The sequence below is a fragment of the Adelges cooleyi genome, unplaced genomic scaffold, assembly GCF_023614345.1.
Source record: "Adelges cooleyi isolate 19-005CV unplaced genomic scaffold, UGA_ACOO_1.1 ACOO_flye_CR_arks_rails_tigmint_CR_PRNA_247, whole genome shotgun sequence".
NCBI lineage: Eukaryota > Metazoa > Arthropoda > Insecta > Hemiptera > Adelgidae > Adelges > Adelges cooleyi.
Window position 1 is genome coordinate 4542404 of NW_026095912.1, and position 22772 is coordinate 4565175.

At 30.0% G+C, this 22772-nt stretch overlaps 1 protein-coding gene across 1 annotated transcript; it reads left to right on the top strand.

Moving 5' to 3' along the window:
- The first annotated feature begins 173 nt into the window (after positions 1-173).
- On the top strand, positions 174-15574 carry LOC126836680 (latrophilin Cirl). Its single transcript, XM_050570284.1, has 17 exons — positions 174-990; positions 8333-8423; positions 8517-8709; positions 8820-8926; positions 8998-9273; positions 9342-9537; positions 11796-11946; positions 12060-12390; positions 12462-12822; positions 12912-13131; positions 13199-13364; positions 13473-13675; positions 13765-13865; positions 13942-14110; positions 14232-14429; positions 14507-14746; positions 14834-15574. Exons 2-17 carry the CDS (start codon positions 8348-8350, stop codon positions 15386-15388), a joined length of 3543 nt encoding a protein of 1180 aa, XP_050426241.1. The 5' UTR covers positions 174-990; positions 8333-8347; the 3' UTR covers positions 15389-15574.
- Positions 15575-22772: the final 7198 nt, after the last annotated feature.

The window sequence follows — 22772 nt, forward strand, 5'->3', positions numbered from 1 at the left end:
GCAGCCGCCGTCACTCCCACCATCGAGCAGGCACCAGCCGCCGCCGCCGCAGCACTTCTTCTCGCCCAGCGCTTTGGCGTTCCGAACAGTCACAGCCGCCGCCGCCGCAGTATTCATTATATATATATATATATACATGTATAATAATAATAATTTATAATATATATATATATTTTTTTTGTGTGTGTGTGTGTGTGTGCGTGTATAATGTGTATGTGTGTGCGTGCACGAGATGCGTACGTCGCTTGCTGAAAATTGTTCGGTTCGACAAAACAATAACAACAACACCGATCGACGTTGACGGTGCTCGTCGTTTTTTTCGGTAATAATAACAATATTGATATTGATTAATAATTATAATATGCGTGACGCCGCGGTGACGATAACGCGAGTGACGATCATTTGAAATCGTAAAAACAAAAAAAAAAAACAAAAACATTGCGGCGTACACCGGGCAGGTTACCGCACCGCGCACCATTGTGATCGGCCGCCGCCGTGCCACCCGCGACAGACAGACAGTGGACAGTGGTGTATCAGCGAGCGCACGAGGCGTACGATAGCGCGTTTCTGTTGTGCGAGTCTAATGCGTTTTTTTGAAAATAACATATTAAGTACATAGCGTTGTACTTGGGTATTTTTTTTTTTTTGGAAATTTCCCTTTATAAATGTCGGCGTCAAGTCCGTCGCCGTGTGAAGCCGCCACGTTCTTTTGCACGCACTCGGATTGCCGTTTTGCCGTCGCAGACCCGTCGCGACGGGACGACTTCTTTGTGTGTGCTGCCGCCGCAATGTGTAATTGTTATCACAAAAACGTCCACCAGTGCTGAGGTGCGTCTTCCGTGCCAAAAGCTCGCCCGCGCGTACCGTCAGTGCGATAACCGTGGCCCAGGCATGCACCGTCTGTTCTGAGCGTTACGGCTCCAACGAAACAACACAGCCCGCACGATATGGACTTACAGCGGAACGCATTGTTATAGCGAATAAAAATAGGTAAGTGCAACAACTACGAATACTTGGTTTTGCGTACGGCACAATCCGTTTGGCCGCTACGTTGTTTGGTTATACTTGTTGTTTGTACAATTCCAATCCAACGCTTGTCCTTTCGATCAGTTCCACGTCCAATTGTTCCAAAGTTAATATTGAATATACCTACGTGGTGTTTGTAAGAAAACTATCTCTACACGTTGACAGGGTGCCGTTGTCAAATAGGATTATGTATTTTTTAAGGTAATGTATGTACCGATTATATGATTTATGCTATTAAGCAAGAGCCAAAATGTGATGCACTTTATAAACCTATTTTCACCTTAAAATGAAAACGTTATGTAAGAGCTGAAATTAGATATAACTGTTTTCTTGTAATAAAGTCGTAGTCAAACCCATAGGTACGTCTTATTGATATGATTAATTAAAGTCAAATCATTGCAAAACTGCAACATAAAAAACAAAAAAATTTTGATGAAATCTCTTCAATCAAGTATTTGATTTTTCTATAATTTAACCTTCATTTTGGTGTATATAAGTTAATAATGTTAAACAATTTTAATTGCAATACATTTTTATGAATTATTTATTCATATTATTATTTTGTGGTTCACACTTATTAAGTTAAATATTTAACAATCAAGTGAATAGATTATAATTTTCCACAAGTTACATAAATTAAATAGCCTTTTTAAAGTTTATTCTATAGACTATTAAACATATTACGAGAAACGTGGATTAAACTCTTTTTAGATTAGAAGATACAAAGCTGTCACTAACAATAGGACCACAAATTCAGATTACAAAAATATTATACAGTTCAATGCTTGTAATGTATCATTTAAATAGGAAATATTTGCATTAGAAAAAACATGTTTAAATATAAATGTCTATTTTATGTAAAATAACCATACTGGTATATGTACCGGATAAGACGAAAAAGAAGAATTACTTTTCAAATTTGAATAATTTATTCTCCAAATGATAATTCATTTAATTTATGTTTTATACAATATAATTGTATTGTAATAGGTAGTTAAATTAAATTTAATTATTTTGATTGAAACACTAAGTCAAACTAGTACAATTGAATTTCACATTAATGCATAACAATATTCGATAGATTTTTTGACAAAATTTCTTTAAAAATAAAAATAAATAATTCAGAAAAAAAACAGATTTTTTTTAATGATATTTATGAAATCAATTACTTGCTCTTATAAACTTTTATTAACTTTAAACTTGCCCTGTTCAGATATTTAAACAAATACTCAACAATTAATTGATTAATTAATTATTTGATTGAAATTTTCAACCTGTTTTTTTTTTCTGAATACAAATCTAGGCTATTCTTCTTCACACATAATTATTGTAGAGATAAAATGTAAAAAAATGTCTAAAAGAATCTAATTCACTGAAATTACATGGTTAAAACTTTTAAATATGTTCTACTCCGTTCCAAGTACTGACGAGTAGCACTGACTTCCCTAAAGTACTCTTATTCGCATCGAGAATGTTCCAATTGAAATTTTCTAGGCTAAAAAATTACGAGACAATTTTTGTTTGCATCTAATTAAAATGTTTAAGCTTTTGTTTCCAAATCTCACCTACGCTTTGTCAAAAAACTTCAAACTGTATGATGAGAACTAAATTACTATTGTTGTATGTAAGTGTTAGAACACATATTATTACTTGAAAAAAACAAATAACCTATATTTTATGCTTCTCTTGAAGGTATTAAAACTTAATGTGCATTCCTTTTGCTGGTCAGTTAATAGCAATTGTTATGTGTTTTTAATGAGACCACCTCTTCCGTGCATATAATTTAAAAGCCATTAACTTAGAAAGTGTTTAAGTAATAAATTAAATACAGTTCAGCTCAGATACTTGTTTCTATATCTGCTACTTGTATGGATTAGTTTTATTGTTTTGGATGAGTGCAGATATAGATAAATGTATTGAGTCGTTTCCGTAAATACCATTACTTGTGTTATTGTAAATAATTAAGTTTTTTCAGTTTTATGAGTAGGACTTGGGAATGCGAAAATGTTATAAGCTGAGCTGCGACCGTAGTGAGGAAAATGTTTCGGAGTAAAGTAGATGGAATGTAATATTAGGTTTTTATAGCTGACCTGTTTAATGTTTAATGAGTTTGGTAACAAAACAGATAGAGCAGAAATGCGTGGAAAACTTTTTTAATATTGTAGGAACAAGTAGTCAAGAGCTACATACGTTTTATTGAAATTGTGAAATGTTAGTAAAATAAACTGGTGCAGACGTGATAGAAACTGTATTGTTAAGGTTTGAGAAGAAAGTTAAAAAGTAAAAAAGAAAAAAATGCTTTTGGTGGAAAATGTCCAATGCAGTTTTGGACTGACCTAAAAATCTGTATTGTGAAATTAAAAAAAAGGAAAAATAAATAAAAGCAAGTACAACCGATTTAAAATTGGTAATATAACAATAATTATAAAATAATTAATGTATTTACTGTTTAGTTAATGTAGTTAAATTAAAAATAATATTTTAACTGATATTTAAGTAAATATTTGTGTTTAAAGATAATATTTATAGTACCTATCACCTAATTTTCACATTATATATTTTTTAAATTACCTAAATTTAATTATTAATTAAATTTAGAATTTGTTTCCCTTTTACACTTTTAACGAGTTTATTTTCTATCAAGCTTTCATACCATAAATTTAAAAAAAAGAAAAATATTACCATAAAAATCAATTTCATTTTGGAATTAGATGTCACAAAAATGGTCATACTTAACTTGGAACTGATGAAATCGGGTTAAGCTTTTGAACTTATTTATTATTTAATAATTTTTATAAAGTAAATTTAAGAGGACGCCACACCGGCCATTTCTAAGGAGTAAAGTATAGGCAATTTTTCGAAAAATCTTAATTTAGAGTTTGTACTATAATGTATTAATACAGTAATGATAGTACTTTGTTGATTGCCATTTTTTTGTCAGACTATCATAGTCATGTCTATAGGATAAATTACTATTTTTTTCCCATCAAAACTGCTTTGCGCAGATTAATTTTTCTCAGGCTTCATATATAGTTAAGGAAAGAAATTCTTACATATTATTTATGACAAAATTATGTGTGTACCATCATCCATATTTTTTCGACATACTTAATACAACCAATGCTATATCATTTTTAATAAAGTCAAAAAAGCCCTTTCTTAATTAATTAATTATTCATTCACTGGTTGAAATATTAAAAAAAAAGCGATGGTGGAACACAGACAATGTTGTTGTCTATATTATGTAAAAACTTGATTTCTTAGTTTTGATTGTAGCCTTTGTAAAATTAATCTGCGCAAGGCGGATTTTTTGTAGAAAATAACGGGTGTGTGACGTCCTCTTAATGATATTTATCATCTTTCATGGAAACATTTTTATTGGTATTAAATAAATCTGTTGAAAAACCGAAATAAATATATATTTAAATCATTTCAATTAAGGTATACCTATAAGATTTTTTAATGACAATAAATGCATTATTGAAATTGAGGCACTTGTTAGAATAAGGGCCCAATTTCAAATTTTGGATTTTTTCAGGAGACAAAAAACTATTTTTTATAACGAAAATTTTATAATATTGCCTAATTTATTACCGTTTAATGGGTTGATTTAATTTATAAAGTATTCATTTTTAATTTTAAATAAGCCTAAGGACTTTTTCAAAAGTTGGAAAATTGGGCTTTGGTTCTAATCAATATTTTTTAAATTGAAAGTTTATATTTATTTAATAAAAATAAAAACACTTATTTTCTGTATATAAAATGTAACATTTTTTTTCGAATTTCTTGCACAACATTATATTACTGTGCTTAAAATAAACCAAAATAAAAGTGTCCTATAAAAACAATATTAAATTTGAGAATATTACAACATTTAAAAGTAGTTACCACAATGTTTTACTTTGTAAGACTGTTTTAATCACAGTTAAACACTTTTAGGCCCTTTTTCTAGAATATTATGTTTTCTTATTACAGCAGTATATTTTGGTATGAATTCTGGGCCAATATCTACCGCAATATCAAATAAAAAAAGAAACTTTTTAAAAAAAATTTCATTTTGCAAAAAAAAGCACAATGGGCTTTTGTTCTAATTAAGTGCCTCAATTGTATTTTTAATTATTTTATCGCGCATTTTATTTCTGCTTTGCATATAACTATAGAAGTGAATTCTTCCATTTTAATACTTTTAGCTGTGTAATTGGTTTCTTCAGAACATTTGTAAAAATGTAATTTATTTAAAACGTCTGAAATAATTGGATTATTTTCAACTACAAAATAATGTAAACAATACAAATTATTCTTGTTTACACTCAATGTTATTTTAAAAATCCAATCATTTTTTATTTTGATGTACTTAATCTACATAATGAAAACTTCCCAGAAAAACTGTGTTACAAAAAATACTTAACAAATTCATTTTTCTGTATATCGTTCGCATAAGAAGAAGTTTCTTATTTTAATTAAATACTGAAATTATTAAAACAATCTATTATTATTAATTTTTTTTTATTCACTAAAACTTGAGTAAAATAACTTTGTCGGGCCTTTTAAATTTGTAGATAATTCTTAGCTTCGATGCAAAATTTATGAGGTATCGGTTTTACAATGGATTTTAATTTTATTTAAAAAAAATAAAAAATTTACTTTGCTAGGCCAATATTTAAAAAAGCTCACCAATCTTCCTACGAAATTGAGAAATAAAAAATCCAAAAAAAAATTGTATTATTCTTTAGTTTAAAATATTTACACATATTGTTAATATTTTCGTGATCCATAAATGTTATAACTTAAGTATTTTCTGTAACATTTTTTTGTAAAATTTCGATTCTAGTTCCTTTAGAAATCGAAGTTAGGTTTTCATAAGTTAAAGTAGTTACTTATAACTAAAGCTCGGATGTTTATGTATTAGCATACTTTTTTAGTAAAATCAAAATTAAACCCAAATATGAAATAAATTTGATTTACAATAATTAAATTTCAAATAGCAAACTTATTGTACATATTTGCATATTTGACACTTTTGAGCATATATATATGCCTTTAATGATTATTTCTAGATTTAGTAGGATATTTGTAAGTATAGTTAGGTATAATTATTATTTAAAATATTTCATTTTATTATTATCTTTAGTTGTGTTTATGAGTATGAGCTAAAGAAAATTACTCACAATATGAGAAAAGAAATAAACGAAAATTATTGTTATAAACTATTGTCCAAGATTTCTAAAATAACCATCATTGTTCTTTTAAATTTGAAACCATCACCAAAATAATAGTAACTCAATGTTATCCTTATGCGTATAATACTTTTTTAAATAATTAATCATCGTAAAATAATATTTATATCATGTCAAGTCGGCTATTTGAAAACTCTGCTATACAAATATTTAACCAATTTCAATAAAGACGTATATGATTGCATATTTTGATATTTTTAAATGCATATTTTAATACATTTTATCCAAAATCAAAGTTAATTTCATAAGTTGCAAGAATTTTTTATTTTTTGAGATATTTTTACAAGGCTGAGTAAAGCTACTTTTTCTTTTATCTGTTTCAAATTAATTAAAATCAAAGTTTAAGTTAAGAAAAAGTATCATATATAAAATGATTTAAATTAAATAACAAAAAGGTAACTTGACATTCTAAACCTTCAAAGGACGAACAAGGTAATTGACATTGTTTAAGATTTCAAAAATGTAATTTGATGAGGTATTGTTGGAGTGATATTAATGGGTTCGAATTTCTTCAAGAACGAAGTGGGTCTTTATAAAATAGGAAGTTAGTAAGGTTATTGCCTTCGTAAAGGTCACTTGTATATCTCTAAACTATTAGTACTTTGAAAAAATGTACCATAAGATTTTGTTTTTTGATAAAGCAATGAACCAGTATAAAATACTGGTTATTTTATTTTTCATTGATCAGTTAACTATTTTTATTTGAATATTAAATTCCAAAATACTGTATCTTCCGAAATTTAGTTATAATACATTTTGTAATTGTATAAGTAGGTTTATTACCTTTATTATATCAACGATGCTTTTATTATAAATACCTATTTAATGTCAACAAATAAAGTAAACAAATTAACTGAAATAAAAAAAAAATCTAATACTTTTAATACTTTTTTTATTTATACTTATAAATAGTTAAAACAAACAAAATTAATAAAACTGTGGATGGTAAAAACTATTTAATTTAAATTTAAATAATTTTACAGACAACTTATAGTACTAGTTGTATGATTTTTTATGCTTTCTCTTATAAAAAAATTGATGTCTATTACAAGTTTTTAACATTTTCTTTTTTTTGGAAGCTTGAATAGTTTATTGAACATTTTGATAGATAAGGTTAAAATTTTATTACTTTTAATAAAAAAAAACAAATATACTAAAATTAAAAAAAAAAATTTATCTTACTGTAAATTAATATTATAGGTCTATACTAGATTCCTTACGCCTAATTTTCATACTCGAGTCCTAAATCTACGCTTAAAAAAGTAAAATAAAGAAGATGTAACCATCCCTCCCAAAAGAAAAAGTTAATGAAATTTTCAGGTGTATTTTAAGAATTTCAAACACAAGTTTGTGACACAAATTCGGAAATTTTTTTAAATCTTATAGCTTGCTGTAATTTTAAGTTGAGTGATGTGTTGAAATCACATTTTACGGTGTTTTTCTTGATTTTGAGAGGAAGGGATGAAATTTTGCGGTCAACAAAAATTATAAAAACTAAACACATCGTTGTTAAAAAAATAAATACTCTCAGTTCAAGCAAAAAATTAAAAAGAAAAGTCACAATATTTGTTGTTATGTAATGTTAAATTTTTAAAAGAAATACATGATGCGTAAATTATTAATTTTTGTTATACTTTTTAGGTGATGAATACATTTAAAAATTATATTTTTTATACATGTATTGTGCATATTAATCTGTGTTGTATGCATTAATAAGTAGATAATATTAATATTAATAATAGGATATTTAATATTTTATTGAAAGACAATTGGTTTTTTTTTATCTAGCTAAAGTTACATAAAGGCGTGAGTCCCAACGCTCTGCCATTATGTGTCATCTTGGTGAATTCGTTTCAGGGCGGATTATAATATGCCGATAATGATTTTGGGAACTATCTTATTAGTTATTAGTTACATATCTCTGTAACTTACTGTATTTTAGCCTTCTCCCTCTTTTGCTTCTTTCCAAATATAATTATGTTTTTTTTTTTTTTTTGTAATAACGATTTATTGTTGAGAAAATTCAGAATTTAACTTCTATAACTTAATGTTTTTACTTTTGTTTTCAGCTTGGCTCGTAGGAGATGGCAAGATTGAACAGTGCAAATGTAAAACTAGTATTCTTGTTGACTGTTTTGTTACCCGTCGCCTTAGCCAAAGGTATGATAGGTTTATGTTGTAGCCATTGAAACTACAGAACATATACCTACTTGTGTAGTTTGTGTTTTATTAACATTTGCATTGCATTATTAGATACCAACCGATATGATACGGTCTACGCTTGTGAAGGAAAATACCTCAAACTGGAATGTAGAGAAGGCGAAATCATTCATTTGGACCGGGCCATTTACGGTCGATATTCTATTACAGTATGTAACGACCACGGTAACACGGATTGGAGTGTCAACTGTATGTCCACTAACACTTTACCTCTGTTGCAAGCCAAGTAATACGATACAAACAATTATAATATCTAGCTATGCATGAAAAGCAATTCATTTTTTTTCAATTTTTTTATAATCAAATTTTAACATTTTTTTAAAAACAATTTTACAGATGCAACGAAAAAAGGAATTGCAGTATTCAAGCCAACACCGGTTTGTTCTCCGATCCGTGTCCCGGCACGATGAAATATCTCGAAGCTCAATATCATTGTATTCCGGGTAATTATTAAACACGACTGATGACCAAAATGAAATTCTACTCTTAAATATACATTTAATTTTGATTTTAGCATCGCTGTCGACAACAACCGTAAGACCTAATCCACCGTGGTTAATAACGTCGCAACCCAGTGTTTGGAATGCCGACAAGTTGTTGACCCTCAAACCCGCTACGCCGATCCCGCCAGTTTTGTCATCTCCACAATTGGACGACCACGGCGGTTCCAACGTAGAAGAAGAACATGTATCATCGGTTTCATCGACTACAACCAGTACTGTGGCGACGTCGGAATTATCCATAAGTCATAACAACTCTATTACCGAAGGAGAACAGAATTTACCGTCAAGTAATTATTTTGTTAACACGGCAACAATTTTCTTCTTAAAATATTAAATATATTTTTTTAAATTTTAGTTTCAGTTACGACCGAATGGAGTTCGCCGACTAGTGACTTACCGCCCCAATTGAGTATTATCGATGTTGAAGGAATGGACGACAGACTATCGTTGTCTTGTCCTCCTGAAACGTCGAGAAGTCTATTCTGGAATTGGACTAAAGCCGGCGAAGAGGCGGTGCAAGCTTGTCCTGGCGGTGCCGCTGGTGTTGCTAGGTGAGTTAATGAAACCTAAATAAAATACTACCGATAATAATAGAACAAACACCTCAACATTAAAACGCTAGAAATGTTTTTAATTGTTTCGTTTACATTTTATTTATAAAATATTGCTTTCTTTTACAGTTTCTATAAATAATCATTTTTGCCAAGTTTTTATAAAATAAAATAAAATTAGTTTTTATCCATTAGAACTTCATTTACTATAATCTAAAAATAACAATTTTGAAGAAATAAATACCTAGTTGTTGTTCTAACAATGTTGTATGAACTTTTATTTGAAAAGTTTAGTTGAAAAAGTTGTAGTCTGTAATTTAAAAATAATATTTTTTGTGCTCTGTTTTTAAAATTTTCTGAAGCTTTACTTAGTTTAGATCATGTGTTTGCCTATTGTATACAGAGGTAGTCCCACGAGGATTTGATAGTTGTAATATTATTTCACAGGAACATTTTTTTAAAAGTTCTCAAACAAAGTATTTGGTGGACTTTAACTTATTTAAAAACCTTCTTTTCATCTCTTTAGAAATAAAACTTACAATTGGGAGTAGAACTAAAACTTGATTTTTTTTTTCATTTATTCCTTTTGTACCCATTTTTTTAAAAGAGTTTTCCATCTCGGCTTAAATTTCAATGTTTTTTTCTTTGGAAAAGTAAAAACAAATACAATACTGAACATCTATCAGTTCTTCTTTTTACAATTAATTTACATATACAACGAAATAACGCTATAAAAATCAGTCAACTAAAAATACCCAACCTAAGGGTATTTTTTTCTCATTTACGACTAGCAAATGTTTGAAGACATTTAAAAATATGGATTTTATTGGTTATATGTGTACCCAAAAATAAATATCTGGTTATTGCCTACTCTAATAAGTTTAATCAGTTAGTCAAAAGTTACACAATACTAAACACAAAGTAAAATACACAAGAAATAATGTTTGATTGTTTTTAGTGGACTTTCGACAGAACTAGCTTCAGCAGAATAAATAAAAATGTTGTTTTTATGAGTAGCATTTTTTTCTGCTGATTAAGTTGATATTATTTTTGTTTACACATTTATTTGTTGCACCACATTCTTTTTAAATGTCCTACTTACAGTTGTTATATGAAAGTAATGGAGTTAACATATTTTTATTAGTCAATGTATTTAAACATACTTTAAATGAAAGCATTTTTTTAACCTTTTTGTAAATAAATACTTGTATCTAAATAATTTGGTATTTTTTTAAACCTATTTTAATTGGCAACCAGGAAAAATAAAAACCAACCCACTTTTTTTGTACCAAACTGTGTTTATTTGATTTAAGAAAATATTTTTATAATACTTAGTTATTTATAGGTGTATTTGAATTTATTTCTTTTACAACAAAGTTATATTTAAAAAACAATTTTTTATTGGTATAAAGCATGGGCAACAACGGTTATTAACCATTAAAACTGTATTTATATAATAGTTACATAAGTACCTACCTAATAATGTTAAAATGTTTGGTTTTTCTTCATTTGAAATGAGTAAGGGCTAAGAAAATTATTATCATATTACCATTAATTTAAAACTAATATAGTATAATGTTATTTTACAATATTTTTCAACATTGTGTACATATTAGTTTAATCTACATCAAATCACTAATTAATCAATAATAATATTTGCATATAAGCATTAGAATTAAATATTAACCAATTTAGTCACCTTTTTTTTTAAATATTTTTTTTTAGATATAAGATAAACTATAATAGATTTAAATATAATAATTTAGTACATATCTAATTTTACCTGTTTTAATAGAACAAATTTGAACAGCAACTTTCTGGTGTAAACCACCTCAAAGTTTAGAAAGAAGACAAACATTATATTTTAGGATTAAATAGAATAAAACATTTAACCGTAACAAATGATCACGAAGAGAGAAAAGTATTACTCATGATACTATTTAGATAAAGAATTGTTTAAATTAAATGATCAACGCCTAAAATGTATATTAAATAGCAATCTGTTAAACTTTAATGAATGACCTTAAATTTTTAACCACATCAATATTGACCGTTATAACTATTAAAAATTAAACAATTTTTAAATAGTCCTTTTGAATTTGATTGGTGTTTTTTTTTAAAAATATTTTTACTGTATGTATTTGTATTAAATATTTTCAACCTCAAATACTTAATTAAAAAGTTTTTAAGTATTATTCAAAACTCGTAGCTGTATTTATACTTTAATATTACATTTTTATTTTTATTTTGTTTTATAGATGGCGTTGTCAAAGTCTGATTGCCGGCATACCGATCAGAATACCTCCTACGCCAGACCTGTCCGAGTGTCGTTCAGTGTGGCTGTCGAGCCTGGAAAGTAGACTTTTTCAAGGAGATTCTATTATCAGCATTGCAAATGACCTTTCTCAGGTAAGCAAAACTTGTGTGTTGGGCAATTATTTTTAAATTTGGTAACAAACACCCCAATCGTTTGAAAATTTGTTTTCAAAATAATAATGGTTTTTTTTTTCTTTTTAATTCAGGTGACCGACAGTAAATCGTTGTACGGTGGCGACATGATGACGACTACGAAAATCATTAGAGACGTCGCTCAAAAAATGGAAAGAGACATTATGGTCACGTTTCCCGACAAGCAACAGCTAGAAGCCATGGTCACCGATTTGTTGCAATGCGTAGTGCGAATAGGCAGTAATTTGCTTAACGCAACGCAGTATCCGTCGTGGAGAGATCTGACGTTCAACGAGCAAATGCGGGTCGCCACAAACCTATTGATAGGATTGGAGGAGAACTCGTTTCTCCTCGCCGACATCATGATGAAAGAAAAGACAATCACGCACAGCGTTAAAAATATTTGTGAGTTGTGCTGACAACGGCATTTTTTTTTTTTTTTAAGACACCTTATAAATGACATCTTAATATTTCAGTACTCAGCGTCCGTGTTATCTCGACACAAAATGTGGACACCGAAGTTTTTCCCATACCGTACTCGTCGAACAACGAGTTCTTCATGAACAACACATGGTTACAATTGCAAAAGTCGGCGCTGCTCGAGAACAGCGAGGCCGGATTCATACGATTGGTGTACATTGCTTTCGACAGTCTGGAAAACATACTCCAACCTCAGTCGGCAAATGGCGTGCGCATCATCAACAGTAAAATCGTATCGGCCTCGTTAGGCAAAGGAAAACATATACAGCTGCATCAGCCGGTGACGTTGTGTTTCCAGCATTTGCAAATCGACAACGTTAGCAATCCGACTTGCGTTTTTTGGGATTACACAGAAAAGTAAGACGACCGCTAAGGCGTTGTCCCTAGACAAACGATTGATAACAATACGGTTTTGTTCTTACATTTGTATTCTTTTATCTTTCTAGCGGATGGTCGGAAGAAGGTTGTTCTGTGATATACACCAATCAGACACATACATTATGTCAGTGTAATCATCTGACAAATTTCGCCATACTGATGGACCTGAAAAATTCTGTGCCCACGCCGTCGAGTATAACTTCCAACAATCTGCTGGTGTACATAAGTTGTATATTTTCCGGCGTTTGTTTCCTTTTGGCGGCGATCACTCTTCAATTTACCGTCAAGGTAATGATAACGTTTATAATGAGAAGTGGATTTTTATAATTAATATTATGTTTTTGTTGTCTTGCAGTCGAATCGTACGGTTATCTTGAAAAATTTATTTTTGTGCCTATTCTTGGTCGAATGCTTTTTCATGTTCAGCATGACCCAGGAAAAAGCCGTGTTTACGTGCACCATAATAGCGACATTATTACACATTTCGTTGTTGTGTTCGTTTACGTGGACGTTCATTGAAGGTACGTTTTCAAATGGATATTAAATTTAAAAAATTTGTTTAAATTATACTTTAGAAGAATTACTACAAAGCTGTTTTCTGTTTAACAATTAATAATTATCAATTTCAGGATTCCACTTGTATGCTACATTAATCGAAGTGTTCAACTCGGAAATACTGCAAATGCGTCTGTATTATTTGTTTGGTTACGGAATCCCGTTGGGTATTGTTATGGTGGCTTGTTACTTAGATCCTCACGTCTACAGTTCGAATAATTATTATTGTCTTCAGCCGAATAACGTTATTGTATACAGTATTATATTTATTGTTTCTGTAAGTGTCTGTTGAAACTAAGATATCCCCACTCCCCCAACATTGTTTTATAACATTGTTAAATATCAAATTTGTTTTTTTTTTCGCAGGTAAATCTAGTCCTTTTATGTCTATCTTTGTATATAATTAGAAGTAATTCCTCTATGATGTCTGTCAAATGCAAAGAAAACGTTAAGATAACTTCTTTGAAGTAAGTTTTGTCGTCGTTATTAACATTAAATTGCAATATTTCTACTATGTACTATGTTAATTGTTGTCATTTTCAGGATGTGGTTGAGAAGTGCAATTTTGTTGTTGATTTTTATTACGCTGACTTGGACACTAGCATTCCTTTACGTGACGTCATACTCCACTTTTAGGCTGTACATATTTTCCGCCGTCAACTGTTCACAAGGGTTAATTATAATTTTGCTCTACTGCATAAAAAACAATTCGGTGAGTTCACTTATGTCAAATTCCATTGCTTTTAAGTTGAAATTTTTTTTTTGTGTCTTGGTAACTTTAGCCTATTAAATAAATAAGCTTCACATTATAAAACAAGACGAATTGTTTGCAGGTTTATAAGGTGTTTTCCGAGTTCACGCTGATTTCCTTTTTGCCGTGGCGATGCTGCCTGATAAATTCTACACCGGAATTGAATTTAAATTATAAAAATCAGAGAACCAGCCTGTACGGCACTTCGGTCGGCCAAAACAGTCAAGGAAGCATCGCCGAATGTTCGACGCCGCGCTCCTTGTCTTCGCACAGGATGAACGTATGTCGTCAACAACCACCATGACTATTTTCAATTTGGAATCATTTTTAATGTAAAATTTCTTGTGTTCTTCACAGACGTTCCATCATCCGCCTCACGACAAGCACACGATCGGCAGCAAAGTAGTTACCGTGCAAAACGAAATAGACGTGCCCGAATTGGACAGTTCTTCACCGAATAACGATCAACAAACTGCTGTCCGCGGCGGAACGTTGCCGTACACTCGTTCTTGCCAGAGGAACTACTCTCGAACAAAACTGCCCAAATCGTCCGGACAAACCATGTTCGGCAACACTCTTCACAAACCGTCGTCTCAGGTGAATATTTTAAGCTAGTTATTTATTGTGACAAATTTCGACCGTGTATCGTGTGCTCATGTTACCGTGTTATCATCTCTGTTGCAGAGCAAGACGAACGTGCAGGACAAATGTTTTAGCCTGAAGCAACCGACTTACGTGCACAACAATCACGGCGTGCCCAAGATGTGCTCGCTGCGGTGTAACACGATCGGTGATGGTTTCATCGGCGTCAGTGGCGTGCGGGCCACCAGTCCTTGGAATCACACGTATTCTGAAATAATGGGCGGCATATCGGCGTCGGGCGGGCACGAAGACCCGGTGTACGAAGAAATCGAACGCGAGCGCGAGAGGGAGCGGGAACAAGCCGCTCTTGTGTCCGACTTGAGCGACGAAGATGGTCGAAGAAACAGCGACATGAGCCGACAGTCGTCGAAAAGCTACGGCGATCACAGGCCGCTCATCATGGCTCCCCCGCAGAGCCCGGACGCTCACAATTTTCACACGGCACTCAACGCTGCGTTCAGGCAGCAACTCAAAGAGCAGACGGCCAGAACGATTGCAGTGCTCGACGGTCAGACGGTCGTGTGCCATTTGCAGCCCGACCAAAGCGACGGTTACCCGTCGCAGCAAGGGGTACAACATTATACGTATGAATGTTGAATCGTCGTCTATAATACATTGTGCCCCAGTTTGTTAAGTGTAAATAATCTTTACTTTTTTACTGCTAAACCTAGGACATATTTTTTTTCTTAAGACTATTGTAGATTAACTGTAGGTACAAACATACATACAAAAAAAATAATAAAAAATTAAGCATTTCTTTTCTAAAAGTTTATACAAAATCGATGATAAACATTTATTTTGATATATTAATAATTTTGCAATTGTTGAGAAATTGCAAAATATCTTATTTATTCTTTTTGTAGTATTGATATATTGACATTGTTAAGACTTATGATCATTAGTATTTTTTTTTTTTTCTATAGAAAATTCTTTCCATTTATTTCTTTTTTATTTAATAATCCTATGACAACTATCGTAGTTTTTTTTTTTTTCTTCTAGTTAATTTTTTTCGGTATAGTCTTGATTTTGTTTTACAGCCTCTCAACACTTGCCATATATTGTATTGTAGTCAATTAATAAAAATAAATCAGAATATATCCAGCCAATTTCTAATAACTACTTACAATTATTAAACAATTACTATTCTTTAGAAACAATACGTGATGATAGGTTAGCGCTAAGAAAAATAATTATAATATCTAGTCTTATCTAAACAAAAGCATTACGTTTTAGTAGTAGAGATTTGTTGAGTAATAATCAGTTTATCAATATTTTAGAAGTGTTCAGTTTAAATTTCACAAAATCATATTATGACTAAAAAAGTATATTTAATTCGGTTAAAAGTTAATTTATTTAGTTTGGTGTACAATTCTCATTTTTATTTTTTATTTTATTTTTGACCAATGATTTGTTATTATATTCCATGAAAAATTGTAAGAAAAATCAATTTCAAAACGTTTAGATTAACGTGAATTTTTTCGTGTTTCTCGTTGTCGAGAAAAAATTGTTGTTGAAAGATTTTTGTATGGAAAAATACTGTTAAAATTGGTAAAACAATATAATTATTATTTGTAATTACACAATTATATTATTATTTATATTTTTGAATAATAATTGCATACAACAATATTTTTATCTGTACCAAATAAATTGGCGGCTTGGTTCCGCCTTGAAAATTTATTTATTTTACCAATATTTTTTGAAAACATTATAACAATTAATTAAACACCACACTTAAATTGACTTTTAACGGTTAACGTTATAAACCTACTCATAATCGTTGTGTTAAATAAAAACCGAGAATTTAAAAAAAAATAATAATATTGTAATATACATTATTGTTGTCAATTTAAAACGGAACCTATTGTTTGTTTGAGACTTTATTTTCTAATTAATAATAAAACTAGTTAGAAAAACATTGATTTGAAAAAAGTGACTTAAACAAACCGTTCTATTTTCTTACAAACAGTTTTTAATAGACAACAAAAATGTATATATATTTTTTTTTAAATAGTTACGGTTTTTAACCGAGACAAATATTTTCACCTTTTTTTTTATTTATTTTTTTTTAGTTTAAAATACTGCAGCTATGTGCGTGTTATGTATTTTAGTTTTATACATATATTATATATTGTTTATAATCAAAAAAACTACTTAATTATTGTTTGTTATAATATTTATCTCTCGATCGGAGTGTGTAATTATGTCGTTATTATAATAAAATAGACTAGTAAGTGTAAAATAATAATTAACATATAAGTAATTATTGCAGTATTAAACGTATTTCGTACGTTACCAATATTCGATTGCGCAGCAGTGTAAATTAATTTTAATTTTCGTATACACTCCCGTCGGTCTTTGTCGTCGGCGCAAAACATTACGTTATTTTTTAATAAAAAGTATACTATATTATTTCGAGATACGGTTAACAGTATTCCTAATGTAAGCGTGTATTAAAAATTGTCGTTATTTATAATGGAAAATCTCATTTATTTGTCCGTCTAAATATTTGTAATTTTTTTTTTATAATTATCTTAACGAACCTATTGGTTTAAGGGGAAAAAAAGGTTTAGCGGTCTAAAAGTAGAAAAAAAGAAATGTTAGCTTTTATTATGTTTACGCCACAATAGTAACAAAATATAAACAACAAATTTGTTCCTAAATACTAGTAATTTTTTTATTTTTATTATTATTTTCAATTAAATTCCAACCCAACGCGTCGCGACGAATGTTAACACATAAATAATAATATATAATGTATTCAAAAATAATTTCGTTGAGACTGATTTTGAGAGTTGAGACTGGTCGAGTTCAGTTATTCTGTGTGTGTATTCAATTGACATCGGACATTGGCACAATAACAATACTCCTCCTCTTTAAAAACAACCGAAAAATATTAAGAAATCTTTGTTGTGATTATAAATTGGAACAAATCCCGGTTATACTACTTGAGAGAAAATCCGAAAAAAAATGACTTGTAGTAACGCGGTAGCACACGCAATTAATCCAAACAACACATGCGACAGTTCTTAAAACGATGCTTTTTATATTCAACGTAAAAATTGTTTTTTCTTCTTCTTAGGTAAACATAAAAATGAAATGTAAATTTTTACTCATTTTTGTGTTTGTATAATCATATATATATATATATATATATATATATATATATATATATATATATAAAGGTTGAAAATCAAAATTATTCTTTTACCTGTAAACCATAATTTTAATATCGATTTTATCGATAACGATTTGTTCATGCGATGTGTGTTGTATATTATAATTAAAAATGTACAAGTCTATGTTGAAAATGGTTGTAAATGTCGGTTGAGTTGTTAAAATGTGTGAATGTTTTATTTTTATTATATAATTTAGCCGAGTGCTAATTTCAAGTTTTAAAAAGTCCGTCGTGTATGACAAATAGCGATTATCGATTGAAAAATTTATTAAACGTGGCATTCGCATATTTTTTTTATTATTATTATTGCTATTTATTAGATCTGGCATCTTTTTCCCCCTCCTCTTTTGTTTTATGTTTATACAAAAAAAAAATTCCTATTTTTTTTTTAATTATTATTATTTTAAGAAATGTTTTCATTTAAATTTTCTTAATCGAAATACATGTATTGTGTGTTAACATTCTCGACTCAGCATAATATATGTATACATTGTATGTATATAGTTTTAGGCTATTTTGCTTTTGTACATAATTCTCTGTACATTGAACAAATTTGTATTGTACAATTTAATTTAAGACGAATAAATTATAGTTAAGTATTCTTTTATTATTATTATTATTATTACAATGAAAGATAATAAAAATTAGGTTCATCATATTATATACTTAACATGATTGATTTGACGTATGCTGTGATCATATACATTAGTATTATAAATAATAAATATTATATATTATAAAAATTGATAATTATAATTGTATGTAAAAATGTGTACAATAAACGAAAAAATTATAAAAAGGTTAGATTAAAAAAATGAATAAGCGTTTGTCGTAAATACTTTGTCGCCTTTGTAATAAAAAAAAAACAAATATCTAGTGTTTCTCTACGGTCGTCGGCTGTTGATTATTTTAAATAGGAAATAGTTGACGATTAATTCAGTGAAATATCATATTTTGTTTATGTGTGAAACTCAGTTTTTATGAAGTGTTAACCGTTTTCAAATTTAATTGTTTACCAACATGCGTCTTTTATTATAATGAACAGTATTTTTTTTTTTTACAAATACAGAAAAGTTGTGATGAAATACGAGTATTGTTCTTTATGTTTTAATACCTTGGGATTAATTCTATTATTGGCATTTGGCTTATTTTCGACGGTTGTTTTACCTACATTGAAAAATAAATAAAACCTTTTGAAAAACATTTATTGTTATAAGTTAGATATATTTGACATAGAATTAGTATTTGAAGTACATGATACATAATATATATATTATATTTCTAATATAATTGTAGAACATTAGAATCGAGCCCTATATTTCCAAACCTTATTTAAAACATATTACATGTTAAAAAATGAGTATATTAACAAGTATAAACTATCATTGTGATACATGACCTGAGCGATTATTGAAATAAAAATACACTTCATACTTATTATATTAAGGAAATAAAATTAACAGTAGTTGACATTTATGAGCAATTAATTTAGCATAATAATATGATTGTGTTGACACAAAAGGATAATTTTATACAATAAAAAAAACATTTGGAACAGACAAATAAATAATACATGAAATAAAAATGTATTATACAACAAGTAAAACATTATTTCAAGACCTAAACTGAATATAAATTATCAAAAACAGTAAATAAAAATATTTTTACCAGCAATCCTTTACTTTATGCATGATACTTGTTATTTAAAAAACAAAATAGCCCAGATTTGGTTAAAACTTATAATATATTTATAAATGTTAAATTGTGTAATAATTAAAATTAAAATTTGTAATTAAATTAAATAATTATTATTGTTAGAATTAAAACATTTACAAGACAAAAATAAAATATCAAAAATGGTAATCAAACATAAAAAATTAAAAATAAATAAATAATATCACAACTCTATTGAAATTTAGCTATAGACTAAAGATAACAATAAAAAATATAATTGACTATAAGGGCTGTAAAGATTACTTTAACACAATTAACGACGACATAACAAAACCAACAAACAATAACAAAACGCTAAATTTGTATATATTTTTTTTAAATTTAACACTTCAATTAAAAAACTTTGCCATGATAATGAACAGAAACGTTATAGAAGATATTGAAAACTATCTCGAAATATTTTAAGAGAAGTTAGTTATTACTTTGATAATATTTTTAAAAACATTCTGGTCACTTTAATCTGGACTTTGAAAGTGTTAAGAATAAATCAACATACACTTATCAGTAAACTTTTCCCGCGCGACCGATGGAAGGCTAATTAAAAAACTGTAATTTTTACTATTTATATAAATACATATTATGTATAATAGTTGTTGTTTGCAAATACTTCTATATACCTATAACCAGCTATATTATATAGCTATTCTATTAGCTATGTATCATTTGTATTAGTATTATTTTGGAATAGTTGTATAAGAATAAAACAACAAACAGAAGTACTAAAAATGAGCTCAACCAACCGCATGGCCATCGGACAAAAATTGACTACCAGCTACCTATTTTATTTAAATATATAAATTTTTTTATACTCGTTAAGTAAGACTAAAGATTAATACTAATGAATCCGGGCCGGACTTGACCGTTGTTGATGATCTGGGACGATTGCGTTGATTCCATAGTACGGTTTAAGGGCTGTTTTGCATGTATAACTGCTTGTTGGCCAGGTAAATCCTATATTCTTCATCGGATTCATCGTCATCGTCGTCGTCGTCGTCGGTGACATCCGAGCTGGTGTCGAACTCGGACTCAATGTTATTTTCGGCATCGTGGTCCCCATTGGTGGCATCGTCGTACTGGTCCTTCAAGCAGCTCAAGTAGCTTACAATCAAGTAAACTAGCCCGCCGATACAGCAGACCAGCACGAAATTCAATATTACCACGGTCAAGGCGATTAACGCGCCTTCCATTGTTGGACTTCCGTAGAGCAGCACTTTGTACGATAAAAATATTTCTTTCAACACGTTGAAGATCATTGTTTCGGACATGACGTACACAAACATACGGGTGAAACAGACCCGATGAAAACTGGCCGACTCAAGCGAAAAAGTTTCAGAAAAACGGTAATATTCAATTATTGCAGCGTTCACGGCACGCAGAGGCAAGGGACGTCCGCGCAACAGTGATCAGGAAAACTCACTGAGCCCCGACACCTGACCGACTCCGGCCGAAGGGTCTCCGCACAGGAGAAGTGCCACAGGTAGGTAGTACGTCGGCCATAATTGTTACTCGGATTGGCCGCGACATGGCCGCCGTCGTTGTTGCCCGTAAGAAACGCACAGCCGCCCGACCGAAACGCCGGCGGCCATTTTGAGGGTCGCCGCGGACGTACTTACCTGTCGCTTTCGGTCCGGCCGGCAGGATTGATTTGCCCGGCTTTTGACTTTTACCCGGGCTGCTGTACCCCTCTCTCGCCCCGCTTGTCAAACAGGCGCGCGCCGCCATTGGGAATATTCGTCGCCCGCCGCCGCCCTGCAGTGTTGCCAACGGGTCACGGCGGTGAAATTATCGTTTCGCGCGCGCGTCCCGTTGCCGCCCCCGGGGAAAACGTTATTGAGCGGTTAAACGGTGAGAAAAAAAACAACAACAACCATGAAAACTAGAAGCTCGGAGAACGGTAGTAGGGTAGGGGGGAGGTGCCAAGGAACCCCAAGTCTACACAATTCCTTTTCACCACCCGTCGCTTCTTATCTCGTGCCGAGGCAAGTGCGGTGTAAACTGTACGAACTGTGCAAATGTATATATATATATATATATTTTTTTTTTATACCTACAGGCGCAGAGCTGTATTGACGTTTTTTCCACGAATTCGACTTTGACATGTTATTATTTTCGTTTCGCCCCTTTTGTCGAGCAATAAAAATCTATTAAGACATTGTCGAACAAAGTGTGCAAACGGACTGAAAATGCGCATTTTTGATTTCTTTTTTACTAAAGAAAAACTCATTTTTTCTTTAAACCGACAAAATAGGTAGCGGCGAAATGTAATAAAAACGTTAAACGATAAAATATAAATAAATACAAATTGTAAATACTGTCGAGTCTGTTGTTTTGTTTTGTCGTCAAAATAATAAATATTATGTTACTTAAGGAGATAAGGGGTAATCATAGATGTTTTGAAAAAATAGTAATTTAAAACAATATTTTTTTAAAATTTATTAATAAAGATTTTCTGACAACAATTATAGTCAACTAACTTACAGTTATACTAAATATTTATTATTTACACTTTATTACATTTAAATAACGTTTAAATATACATTTATATATATACAGAACTTGTTAAAATATACAGGTTTTAGTTGGATAATGGATTTATAAAGTTATTTTTTTTTAATACTTTAATACAATGGACCTATAGCTAATGGTTTTGTTTAAGAAAATTATGTGATACCTACTATCATATTACAGTACAAAACGTTATGTTGCCAGTAAAGTTTAAAGAGAAAATAAATTAAACCAAAACATTTAACTGCTTGTTCCGAATCATTAAATTAAACACTATATTATACTAAAATTTCCGAATGAGTATTTTTTTTAAAAATGATATGCAAAAATATATTTTAAACTTAGTAAATATATTTGTATTTGTTATCGGTATTTAATAAATACTTTTGTAGCTTTTAAAGTTCGCCAATCGCCAAAACTAGAAATATTAGCGGTTACAACCTCCGATAAATGTTCATAAATGTTTACACAAAATATAACAATAAATATATTATTCTTGCATGATGAACATTAACTGATGATAAAATACAGAAATATTATAAATATTAGTAAGTAAAACGTTAC